Raw genomic sequence first — 13710 nt, 5'->3', positions numbered from 1 at the left:
GTTAGTCAACGTGTGATCCATTAATAATAATAATAATAATAATAATAATAATAATAATAATAATAATAATAATAAATGTACTGAACGCTCCCGCCTCCCTTCCAATCCCTGAAGAGCCTGCATATTGGTAAGGAAGCCATTTTCTATGTAGTCAATATAACCTACTGTTTCAACGCCAACTCTTTTATTTATTTCCTACAGTCGTACGTACAGATGCTGTTTTCCCAGTGTATTGTTGAATTGAGTATATTTTCCACAATTTGGTATTGACACATTTCCGTAACTTATTTCATATTGTCACCTCGCAGCAGCTTTCTCTTATGACTGCATAAATGTTACATTGCGCTGTTTACATACGTATTTGTTTATTTCTATATATATATTTTTTTTGTATCATGTCAACATTAATTAATTCAATTTTCTTGTTGCTGAGACAAGTTTCATTTTGAGTGAGGATTGCATTTGATATATTTTCCAATAATGGCGTACTACTTTCATTCGGAGCAACTGGTGGGGATTAATCTCTTATTGTTTTCAGTAAAGCCTTTTATGTAACACCACTGCAGCTCCCCGGCCAGGCAACTAAGTAGGCGATGAGTTGCCTGTGCAGCTGGTGTCTGTCGCTCGAAATGATCACCAGTCGCTGTAAGACTTTGTTTCAAAAGTTAAAGCTTTCATCGAATGGCGTGAGTAGATGGTAGACACTTATTGGTAATGTAACAGTTCTTTGCAGTTGCCTGGCTCTCTCAAATGAGACACGAAGTAGCGGAAACTGCTAGAGGTCAGCTTCGTGGGAAAAGAACTTTACTCTATACGTCACATCCTCCATATGTTATACAACGACAGGAATAAAAATACAGCTCACAAAATTTTACCGACAAAAGCTTTGCGCTTTTCCATCATGTAGGAAAGGGCACCAGCCAAGAGCAACAAAACTATATAAGAAAAGGCCCACTGAAGTGCCGGTTTAAAATCTAGGAAATGCTATCTATTACACATGCTGATGACAGTTCACCTCAATAGTTCAGGAGCCAGATCTCATAAAGGAACTGAGTTATTTCATGTACTAATCTGTCTCTAGCTTATATAATGTAATGCCAACATTGCCAGGTAAGCAACCTAAGGTAAGTATACTAAATACGATAAGTCTTGACGATCTCTTGGAAAAATCCCCTTTTGGCTCGAAGGTACAAGGTTTTAATGTGTCTGCTTCTTCTTGTGGACATTGGAATTGTTACAACTAGGACTTCCCGTTGCTTAGGTCGTTCCATTTTTCTTAACTCGCCACACATATCACTCTACCACACAGCTTTTTTTTTCTTTATCTGACCTTTTCAGCAATCACTAACCAATAATTTGATAAGGTTTTTCTTGCTTGAGGTTACGGAACACTAAAGTATTTTTTCAAGCGCTGAATCGTTTGGTCTGGAGCAATACTACTGAACTGTGTGGAAGTTCTTTCACTTCTCTTTTGTCATATGCTGCTTCTCACTTTCCTGCTTCAAGGAAGTCTTTACCGATGTCTAGTAATGAAACTTTTCCACTTGTTTGGTTTTGCACTCACATGTTACTCGGCACGGTTTTGGATATTGGAGGACATTTATTGATGCAGTATTTGTACTTCATGAGTACCACGAAACATCCAATAACAATCTTAAAAGGCAAAAGGGAAGTGAAGAAGTTCCCATACAGCCCAGCAGTGTGGCTCCAGGTAACACCATTTAGCAAAGAAAAAATTTCTTTGTTGTACTCCAAGCAAGAAAATCTTTATCACATACAAAAACTGCTGTTTGATAAAGAGTTCCACTAAGATACCGGTCCTCGAAAAGAGTCGAAAGCGTTAGTCAAAATACGGGAAAGTGTTTTGAAACCATCCTCGTGAATGAGCTCAAGTCATAGGAGGATGCAAATACAGAAGCAGGCAAGGAGTTCCAGAGTTTGACAAAGAAAGGGATGAATGATTGAGAATACTGGTTAACTTCTGCATCAGAGAGATGGGCAGAATAGGAGTGAAATGAAGAAACTCTTGTGTAGCGAGCCCGATAGAGAATGGGAGGCATGCAGTTAGCAAAACAAGCAATTGACTTTTTTTTTTTTTTTTTTTTTTTGTACGTAGGGAAGAGAGCCAGCCAAGGGCAAAAAAAAAAAAAAAAAAAAAGGCCCACTTGAGTGCTGGCTCTCTAAAAAGTGCAAAAAGTGCCAAAACCGTCAGCCAGAATTAGGGGAGCAAATGCCTCGATACCTCCCTCTTAAAAGAAGACATGTAGGAATTCGGAAATACAGATGCAGGGAGGGAGTTCCAGAGTTTACCAGTGAAAGGGATGAATGATTGAGAGTACTGGTTAACTCTTGCATTAGAGAGTTGGACAGAATAGGGATGAGAGGAAGAAGAAAGCCTTGTGCAGCGAGGCCGCAGGAGGAGGGACATGCAGTTAGCAAGATCAGTAGAACAGTTACCATGAAAATAGCGATAAAATATAGAAAGGGATGCAACATTTCGGCGGTGAGAAAGAGACTGAAGACAGTTAGTCAGAGGAGGGAGTTGATGAGACGAAGAGCTTTCGATTCCACCCTATCAAGCAAAGCTGTGTGACTGGAACCCCCCAAACATGCGAAGAGTACTCCATACAGGGACGGATAAGGCCCTTATACAGAGTAAGCAGTTGGAGGGCGAGAAAACTGGCGGAGACGCCTCAGAACACCTAACTTCATAGAAGCTGTTTTAGCAAGAGATGAGATGTGAAGTTTCCAGTTAAGATTATGAGCAAAGGACAGACCGAGGATATTCATTGTGGAAGAGGAGACAGTTGAGTGTCATTGAAGAAGAGGGATAGTTGTCTGGAAGGTTGTGTCGAGTTGATAGATGGAGGAATTGAGTTTTGAGGCATTGAAAACTACTAGATTTTCTCTGCCCCAATCGGAAATCTTAGAAAGATCGGAAGTCAGGCGTTCCGTGGCGTCCCCGCGTGATCTGTTGATTTCCTGAAGGGTTGGACGTCTCTGAAAGAACGTGGAAAGATGTAGGGTGGTATCATCAGCGTAGGAGTGGATAGGGCAAGAAGTTTGGTTAAGAAGGTCATTAATGAATAATAGAAAGAGAGTGGGTGACAGGACAGAACCCTGAGGAACACCACTATTAATAGGTTTAGGAGAAGAACAGTAGCCGTCTACCACAGCAGCAATAGAGCGGTCGGAAAGGAAACTTGAGATAAAGTTGCAGAGAGAAGGATAGAAGCCGTAAGAGGGCAGTTTTGAAATCAAAGCTTTATGCCAGACTCTATCAAAAGCTTTTGATATGTCTAACGCTACAGCAAAAGTTTCACCGAAATCTCTAAAGAGGATGACCAAGACTCAGTAAGGAAAGCCAGAAGATCACCAGTAGAGCGACCTTGACGGAAGCCATACTGGCGATCAGACAGAAGATTGTGAAGTGACAGATGTTTGAGAATCTTCCTATTCAGGATAGATTCAAAAACTTTAGACAAGCAAGAGATTAAAGCTATAGGACGGTAGTTTGAGGGGTTAGAACGGTCACCCTTTTTAGGAACAGGCTGAATGTAGGCGAACTTCCAGCAGGAAGGAAAGGTAGAAGTCGATAGACAAAGTTGGAAGAGTTTGGCCAGGCAAGGTGCAAGCACAGAAGCACAGTTTTTGAGAACAATAGGAGGGACCCCATCAGGTCCATAAGCCTTCCGAGGGTTTAGGCCAGCAAGGGCATGGAAAACATCATTACGAAGAATTTTGATTGTAGACATGAAATAGTCAGAGGGAGGAGGAGAGGAGGACAAGCCCAGAATCGTCCAAGGTGGAGTTGTGAGCAAAGGTTTGAGAAAAGAGTTCAGCTTTAGAGACAGAAGAGATGGCAGTGGTGCCATCAGGATGAAATAAAGGAGGAAAGATGAAGAAGTGAAGTTATTTGAGATGTTTTTGGCTAGATGCCAGAAGTCACGAGGAGAGTTTGAGTTTGAAAGATTTTGACATTTCCTATTTATGAAAGAGTGTTTGGCAAGTTGAAGAACAGACTTGGCATGATTCCGGGCAGAGATATAAAGTGCATGAGATTCAGGAGATGGAAGGCTGAAGTACCTTTTGTGGGCAACCTCTCTATCATGTATAGCACGAGAACAGGCTAAGTTAAACCAAGGTTTAGAAGGTTTAGGTTGAGAAAAAGAATGAGGAATGTACGCCTCCATGCCAGACACTAACACCTCTGTTATGCGTTCAGCACAAAGAGATGGGTCTCTGACACGGAAGCAATAATCACTAAAGGGAAAATCAGCATAATACCTCCTCACGTCCCCCCAAACTGGCAGAGGCAAAACGCCAGAGGCACCTTCGCTTTGGGGGATCCTGCAGATGGATTGGAGAAATAGGACAAGATACAGAAATGAGATTGTGATCGGAGGAGCCCAACGGAGATGAAAGGGTGACAGCATAAGCAGAAGGGTTAGAGGTGAGGAAGAGATCAAGAATGTTGGGCGTGTCTCCAAGACGGTCAGGAATACGAGTAGGATGTTGCACCAGTTGCTCTAGGTCATGAAAGATAACAGGAGATGCAACACTGCGGCGATGAGAAAGAGCCTGAAGACAGTCATTTAGAGGACAGGAGTTGATAAAGTTTCAGTTGTAAGTGAATCACGGAGATGACTGTAGTACTCAGAAACACAGAACATACAGGTTACTAAACATGACAATGATGCTTCGATGCATGGTCAATATCCTGAAACACTAAAATTCTCTTATATTGTATGAGGTCAGATGAATACATATAATTAGTTTGACACTGATTTTTTCTACATCTTTTATGATATTAAAATCTGATCTTGCGCTCCAAGTAGGTCATTGATATGTAATCTTTGCGGAGACAGATCTAGCACGTACGTACTGCATACTGCAATAGACTGTCAGTCATCTTCAATAAAAACTTATCCCTTCAGAGCAAAGAGTGCCTTCTCGATATCAAAATTTACGGTGTTAAATACTGTAGACTGAAGGAACTACATCGACCTTAAGCTAATCACCTGGTAATGTCAACAAGGCTTTCCACAAACTAAGAACAGAGGGCTTAAATCATTCAGCTCAATTGATACTGGACGTTTTTCTGAAATTCATGTTTGGTTCATGAACATAGATTCATTAATGTAGTTATATATGCAACTGACCCCTCATTCTAAGAACTTCCAAAGAAGAAAACTGACATCCATAAGTTATGGTAAACGTATGTCATATGGCACGTATCACAATTTCATACTCAAAAACTTTCCTGACAGGAAAACCTGGATATGTAAAGTGAGGATCTGTGCTCTCCTGTCATAAGCAGTGATTCCGAGTCAAGGATAAATTTACCCGCGAGTGTAAAAAAAAAAAAAAAAAAAATGCCAAGGAATTAACACTGATAATGAGTGATTCTACAACATTTCATGCATGATTGGCCAGCGTTAAGGAAATATTGGTTAAGACATTAGTTTCTGAAATTTGCGGCTTCATGTTCCCTTTTTTAGCTCAACCATGCGAGAGTGTCGCCTATTGTCCTAAATTTCAAGAATTTCGTGAACACACACAGGTAAGGAATAATTATATGTGAAAACACATAAACATTCACATTATTCCATATTATACAAATAAAAGCACTCGTAAAATGAAAGTGAAAATATAAAATACACAAAAGAGAAGAGATAAGTATTCAAGGCAATAAATGATGCCTTATTTGGGATCGCAGCTTTGCAACGCATGCGCTCGGAGAGAGAGAGAGAGAGAGAGAGAGAGAGAGAGAGAGAGAGAGAGAGAGAGAGAGAGAGAGAGAGAGAGAGAGACGGGAGGAAGGAAAACTACACGCACTACATCCTTTCTGTGTATAATTCTGTAGTTAGTGCTACAGCAACGTTAGCCACAATCAGTTGACCTTTGTCACTGCTCCGGTTCACTCGCATTTTCTCAGTGTTGTTGCTCGTCACTGCTACGATGTAAGTACATTATTATAATTCTACAGTGACATTAGAGACGAGTACTATTGCTACCATTACAACACTTCATGATCTCAGTGAATATAAAAACATTACATTATGGCTGTTTTCCGCCCAGTTTTATGTCCGGTATGCATTGTTTTCATGAGTGGTGAAAGATATCAATCAGGGGGCGACTGACCGGGGAGGGTGAGCACCAAGGGTCTGGAGGCCGGGATGTGAGGGGTGTGAGGTATGAGGGCGTGCCAGGGCCGTGGCGATGGGTGTGAGTGTGTGTTTGTAACGCCTTATCTTGTCAGGAATGTCGGACTGGTGTCGCCTTCTTTACACTGGTATCACCGCGACGCTACTCTTTGTTTTTCGTCCCTTTGGTGAGAACGTGTACAAGATCATTCTTGCTCACGTTAACGCATAGAATTGCTTTCTTCCAAGTACATATTTCAATAACAGCAGTAAAAATACTCAATTTCCTTCCCATCGCTACCATTGTTTTCTTTTTACAAATCGTTTCCTCTCACAGTTGTTAAAGCGATTGGCACAACGTATACGAGGATTCTTAATCATCAGGTAGTTCACATTTTTGCCACTTTACGACTACAATCATTTTATCTATTAGAAATGTCAATTTTCTGGCAACTTCTCTTTTCATCTTTTATTTTATTTTATTTTTTTTTCTTATTATATCTGTTGTACAAATCTTTCTTTCTTTCCTTACTCTAAAGTTGCTCAGGTCTTGGAGGACTCTCTTCCTGAGTACCATCATCCTATTGTTAGTATTTATTCATTTATTCATCTATTTACTTTGTTCTCATCCTAATCTTACTGCCACGATGTTTGTTCCGCGACGACTTCACTCTCAACTATAAACTCCCTGTAGTACACTTTAACAAGGCTAGGTACACGATTGATATATTTCTATGCAGGCTTTCTTTTTGTGCAGCGAGGACGTGCCAGACGTGACCGAGCGGTGTTAGGGTATTAATTGTATATAATTATTTTTTTCCTTGTTTTTACACACAGCCGTGAGAAGCGAGGCTGATCTTAGCGAGAAGCACATCCCTTCTTTTTGGTATGCAAGCACCTCTTATGCCAAGTCATTATTCATTCCCACAGGCTCAGTGTGGGAACCTCTGGTTGCTGGATTATATATATGTAATTATAACAGCATAGACATACGTTTAGTACTAACATCTATTTTATTTCTTTCATTTATAATCATATAATACTTTAACTATTGTAACCAATGCATTTGTAAAGGTTCTTAAATATATGAGTCGGTCACCGGTGTCTGAATTTTTGCCGAGGAAGGATGAACAAGACGAGCATGTTAGTTGAAGTCTGCCGATCACACAGCTAACCGCGACGCTCCTTGGCGATTGCCAGAGAGAGAGAGAGAGAGAGAGAGAGAGAGAGAGAGAGAGAGAGAGAGATCTGGACCTGTGTGTGTGTGTGTGTGTGTGTGTGTGTGTGTGTGTGTGTGTAATTCACCTCGGTCGTCTGCTGGTCACCCAGCCAGTCTTCCCCATTACGGAGCGAGCTCAGAGCTCATAGACCGATCTTCGGGTAGGACTGAGACCACAACACACTCCACACACCGGGAAAGCGAGGCCACAACCCCTCGAGTTACATCCCGTACCTATTTACTGCTAGGTGAACAGAGGCCATACATTAAGAGGCTTGCCCGTTTGCCTCGACGCTCCCGGGACTCGAACCCGGCCCTCTCGATTGTGAGTCGAGCGTGCTAACCACTACACTACGCGGTGTGTGTGTGTGTGTGTGTGTGTGTGTGTGTGTGTGTGTGTGTAATTCACCTCCTCCTTGGTCGCCTGCTGGTCACCCAGCCAGTCTTCCCCATTATGGAGCGAGCTCAGAGCTCATAGACCGATCTTCGGGTACGACTGAGACCACAACATACTCCACACACCGAGAAAGCGAGGCCACAATCCCTCGAGTTACATCCCGTATACCTATTTACTGCTAGGTGAACAGGGGCTTGCCCATTTGCCTCGCCGCGCCGGGACTCAAACCCGGCCCTCTCGATTGTGAGTCGAGCGTGCTAACCACTACACTACGCTGTGTGTGTGTGTAACTCACCTCCTCCTCGGTCGCCTGCTGGTCACCCAGCCAGTTTTCCCCATTATGGAGCAAGCTCAGAGCTCATAGACCGATCTTCGGGTAGGACTGAGACCACAACACACTCCATACACCGGGAAAGCGAGGTCACAATCTCTCGAATTACATCCCCTACCTATTTACTGCTAGGTGAACAGGGGCCACACATTTATTCTCACATCTTACCATAACCACTAATCACATATTTTCTTTTCCTACAAGCTAGAAATCGCAAAATCTGTCTTTTTCATTCTTATAGACTCTTGTAAATATTTCATACCTGTTTTTTTTTTACCTGTTCACGTAAATTGGAATCCATGATGAGGAGAGAACAGACACAACCCTCCTCCTGCCACATCATTTAAGAGGCTTGCCCATTTGCCTCGCCGCTTTCCGGGACTCGAACCCGGCCCTCTCGGTTGTGAGTCGAGTGTGTGTGTGTGTGTGTGTGTGTGTGTGTGTGTGTGTGTGTGTGTGTGTGTGTGTGTGTGTGTGTATACAAAACTATCATAGTGTAGTGTAAATAATTGTACTGTTAATATAAGGAAAACCCGAGCTGTGTTTATGTTAACTCCCCTGAGAAGACAGTATGAGAGAGTTCCTGAACAAACGACACTGCTACTCCTTGTCCTCTCCGTTGTAACATTGACCACAACACTGGCATTGAGTATTTGCCATTGTTAACATTTATTATTATTATTATTATTATTATTATTATTATTATCATTATTATTATTATCATTATTATTATTAACATTATTATCATTATTATTATCATTGTTATTGTTATTATCATTATTATTATTATCATTATTGTTATTATTATCATTATTATTATTAACATTATCATTGTTATTATTATTATTACTATTATTTTATTACTATCATTATAATTATAATAATTATTACCATCATTGTTATCATTATTATTGTAATCATTATTAACATTATTATCATTATTATTATTATTATTATTATTATTATTATTATTATTATAATTATTATTATTATCATTATTATTGTTATTATTATTATTGTTATTATTACTATTGCCATTATTATTATTGCTATAATCATTATTGTTATTTTTGTTATTACTATTAGTAGTAGTAGTAGTAGTAGTAGTAGTAGTAGTAGTAGTAGTAGTAATCAGTGAGCCAACACTGGCAGGACGCTGGATAAGAAAACATCCGTTTCGTGTTTCCTCTCTTTTTTAATACGTGGACGGCTTCCTCTGTAGGCTTTACCTTTTTTGTAACTTCATCTCAATTTTCACTTTTGATATTTCTATAGATGCTGCGGAAGACAACGTTCTGCTTCATCATATGAACTTCCTGTTATTCATCAGTGATCTAATGATTTTGTCCTATCCACTCTCACGCTGATGATACAACTCTGCACTTCTCCATTAAAGCCGCTCTTTAGACAGGATGGAATCAAAACCATTTCGTCTTTCCAGCTCCTCTTCCTTAATTGACTGTCTTCAGCCTGTCTCTCACTGCTATGCTGTTGCAACTCAATCTGTCTTCTACGCTACTTTCACGCTAATTAGCCTTCTGCTCTTGACAAATGCATGCCTTCCTTTCTTCCCTGGCCATTCTTCGCAAGACTTTCTACTTTCACTTCTTTTATGTGCACTCTCTAATGCAAAAATCAACCAGTATTTCCAATTATTCACACTTTTCTCCGGTAAACTCTGAAACTTTGCCTGTTTGTGTTTCCACCTTCCTAAGATCTGAACTCTTTCAAGAGAAGTTTTAAGACACTTATCCCCTGGATATTTCATTATCTCATTTCACTACACTTAGAGAACCGGCACTCAAATGGGCTTTTGTTTTGTTTGTTTGTTTATTGTTCCAATCCAATGGTCTCTCTAATTTAAGAAATGAAATAAATAAATGAAGAAATAAAAAAAAAAGAAAAATATATTACGTTACTGAAATTTATCTCTTAAAATTTATTAAATTTACTAGTTAATACCAGTAGTGCAGCCAAGTGAGAGTAATGTGCTGAACATAATGGCATTCAGTCAGGAAATTAGAAAATAAAATGCAGATAAAATAACTGTTCTCAGAAAGAGGAAGGAAAAAGAGAAATGGCACAGAAAAGAATCTTTCTCAGAAGAGAAACATGAAACAACGAGTGGAAAAAAAGATAACTGAGCCGCAGAGTCAATGTAGAAGGCAATACATTTCTTGATGCACAGAAAAAAAAAGTTGGAATATTAGAAAATAAGACAAACAGTAGGAAAGCAGTCAGACCTACATACAACAGTCTTTGTATGAAACATATTTCCGCGTTTCTATCTACCATCTTTACCCATAAATCTAACTAGTCTCCTTTGAAGGTCTCTCATCATTCGGCACTGATAACATGATTACTGAGTCTATTAAATCAATCAACTGGTCCATTTGGTAACCAATTCCTTCCCATCTCATTTTCAAAATCTAACTTCAATCTTGAACCCATTACTACTTTTACTATGACGATTGCTGAGGCGGTGGCGTAGTGGATAAGGTGGTGAGCGTGGGATCGAGTAGTACACGCGTAGGTTCGAATCCCAGAATATACCGCTTTTCAAGCTATGTCATTTGTCGAGTGGTTTAAAGTTACCTACATGTCACCATGATGCCCAAGTTCTAAGTGGTTACACCAAAGATGCGCTTGGGTAGTTATATGGCTCCTAATATGGGTACCACTATAAATAAAATTGCCTGCGCCACTAATGAGCGGAAGCTGAACAACGTTTCCCACATATACTCTTCAAGTATGCCAACAGGCGCTATAGACCATAACATAAAAAAAAAAAAAAGCTTTCTGAAGATTTTGCTTTTGTTACCTCTATTCGTACCACTTAAAAACTACCAGAGCCAACCAAAAATCGTTCGAAACTTAAGCCACACCAGCAAGGAGGCGATGAATAGTGGTGAGGGTGATGGGATGTTCGGGACCCAAGGGAAACAATGATGGTGATGAGAAAAAAGAAGACAGGGAGAGTGCAACAAAAATTAGTCGCGCGCGAGCACGCGCACACACTCACACACACACACACACACACACACACACACACACACACACACACACACACACACACACAAGCGCATGCGCAAGCAGTTGATTCTATTAAAATATCGTTTACTAGTTTCAGTTTCCTTAGTAAATACATGTTACACAGCTAATATTCGTGTATGTACATGTAATATACTAACTCATCCCCCTCTCTCTCTCTCTCTCTCTCGTCGTCTTCCCCAGAGTTACACAATGGCCGATATCTCCACATCTCTAGAGACGTCGGCGTAAGCTCAGGCCTCATGGCTAATACCACCACGCCTTCCACTTTGGCCACGGCCACGCTTGGGAAGGGCGAGCAACGTGAAGCCGTGGACGAAGCGTGGATCAGAGAGATCAAGATGATAAGCTACCAGGTGCTGATGCCGGTGATAGTGGTGCTGGGAGTGACCATCAACGCTTTCGGCCTCTACTTACTTCGCAAACCACGCATGCGAGCCCTGCAGTGCACTATGTACGTACGCAAGTGCTGACGTCAACACCACCACCACGATCACTATCAACAACTCAGCACTTCATATTCACATCATCATCACCATCACTACCACTTTGCCCAACACTACTAAAAGATTTTCTTCCTGCCATAATCATAGTCATCGTTATCGTCATCATCATCATCACAAGCTCTCACCACTGCACATCGTCACAATCACCACTCAGTGGTGCATCAAACTCATGATCACGGCCATCACTACCACCACTACCGTTATCATAAAAAAACAGTTATTATTATGTCCTTAGCTCAGTGATAGAAGACAGACAGTTCCATCGTTGCTCAAAAAAATTTTGATGTGAGAAGTATAGTCCTTCCTTATTCCTCTTAAGCTACTCGTATATGAGTATCAACTACCGAGCTCCAAAATTCTTTTTCTCTCCCTTCTGCCAGCCAGCCATTCAGTCAGTCAGTCAGCCTTGTCTCCCTTCCACAGGAACTTAGAGTTGCTGTTCGGTTTGAACGTGGCCATCCTTCTGGTGAATATCGGCAGCATCATCACCATCGATGGGTGTGAGCTACAGTCCTATGCCGTGGCGCTCTACTTCGCCCATCCTTGCTTCACGGCATTCTACGCGATGCGCCTCTTCTCCCATTACGTCGTGGTGTGGCTGTGCTGCGATCGCTTCCTCGCGCTGTGGTGTTTCAACCTGTTCCGACAAATGCAGCAACCACGGGTCATGAAGCTTCGCTTGATATTGACAGGCTTGTTCTGCATCGGATTGCAAATGAAGTACTTCCTGGATGTGGAGGTGCTGTGCATGACTGTAAGTGACGAGGGCATTGTGGAAGTCACCAATGGCACACAATTGTGCGAGCAAGGCTACTGGTTCATTCATAACATCTATCAAGAGATAGAGGACGGTGACACAGGGCGTAATGTGATGATGATGGTAATCATCGCGCTGGGCCTGGTAGTGCCGGTGGTGTTGGTGTTAGTGTTCAGTGTGGGCATTGTAGTGGGCATGGTGCGCCGCCGCATACAAAGTATCGCCGCCACCACTAGCACGCTTCAACAAGCCTACTCAGCCATCTATATAACATTGGCCCTCGCCCTCGTCTTCTTCATCAACATCATGCTCACTGTCGTTTATGCCATCATATATACCGAGAATACCAAGAGCTGCTACGCGTCGTCTCGCAAGGAGGTGTTCCGTGCAGCAACACACCTCCTCGTGCTGGCGGAACACCTCACGCTCACCCTCTTCCTGGTCCTCAATCAGACCTTCCGTGAGGAGCTGAGGACGCTGCTTCACACCATTAAGGGCAGTCTCTGCAACGCTCTCAACTGCCTCACTCTGACTGTCTGTCCCTCACGCCGGACACGCTCTGCCACGCTCAATACAAGAGCCGTAACAGTCTTCCATAACATTCTGGAAGGTCCACAGATTTCCCCATCTAGAGGTGAAACCGTCCATGGAGCGCCCTCACATAACTAGACGATGACTGGCTTGACTATTCCACTCCAGTGATTCTCTTGGATGCCTGTGATATGTGCATGATGCGAGTAAGCATACAGTGCTGCGAGTAAGCACACACACACACACACACACATCATAAGAAACTTCAGTGCCTTGGTTTACAGAAAAGCAGGTTGCTAGGTGTGTGCCCTGGAAAGAGAGAGAGAGAGAGAGAGAGAGAGAGAGAGAGAGAGAGAGAGAGAGAGAGAGAGAGGTCACGCACGTGGTAGCTCCGTGTTTTCGTGGTGTTACAGTGGTTTAACAAAGTGCAGTGTTGTGAAAATTTCAGTGCTTGAAGTGCTAAGTGTCCTGGTGTCCATGTAAAAGTGTAAGGTGTGCTAAGCCTTGCAATAGTGTTAAAAAATCACTTGAAAAGAGTGCTTGTACCCGTGCAGTGACCGAGACCCGGGCCTGACCTGACGCGAGGCCTAAGGCAGCACACAGTTGCCAAATCTCTCCAAGGTAGTTTTTTTTAAACAACCTGTATCTCTCTCTCCGTGGCTGGTTTGGCTTGACTTGTGGGAGAGGTAGTTAGTGTCGTGTGTTTTTTGTGCGCCTGTGGGGAAGTGCTTTGTGTTCTGTGCCAGTGTTTAGTGTCTGTGTTCACGAGTGT

The 13710-nt window shown here is 41.9% G+C and overlaps 1 protein-coding gene across 1 annotated transcript; it reads left to right on the top strand.

The window, feature by feature from the left end:
• The first annotated feature begins 5871 nt into the window (after nucleotides 1-5871).
• On the top strand, nucleotides 5872-13253 carry LOC123497985. The gene is made up of 3 exons (XM_045245023.1): nucleotides 5872-5963; nucleotides 11328-11598; nucleotides 12074-13253. The coding sequence occupies exons 2-3, from the start codon at nucleotides 11387-11389 to the stop codon at nucleotides 13074-13076; spliced, it is 1215 nt and encodes a 404-aa protein (XP_045100958.1). The 5' UTR covers nucleotides 5872-5963; nucleotides 11328-11386; the 3' UTR covers nucleotides 13077-13253.
• The last annotated feature ends 457 nt before the right edge of the window (nucleotides 13254-13710 follow it).

This window comes from Portunus trituberculatus, chromosome 47, assembly GCF_017591435.1.
Source record: "Portunus trituberculatus isolate SZX2019 chromosome 47, ASM1759143v1, whole genome shotgun sequence".
In the NCBI taxonomy this organism is placed as follows: domain Eukaryota; kingdom Metazoa; phylum Arthropoda; class Malacostraca; order Decapoda; family Portunidae; genus Portunus; species Portunus trituberculatus.
This window is presented reverse-complemented; position numbering and strand designations above follow the sequence as displayed.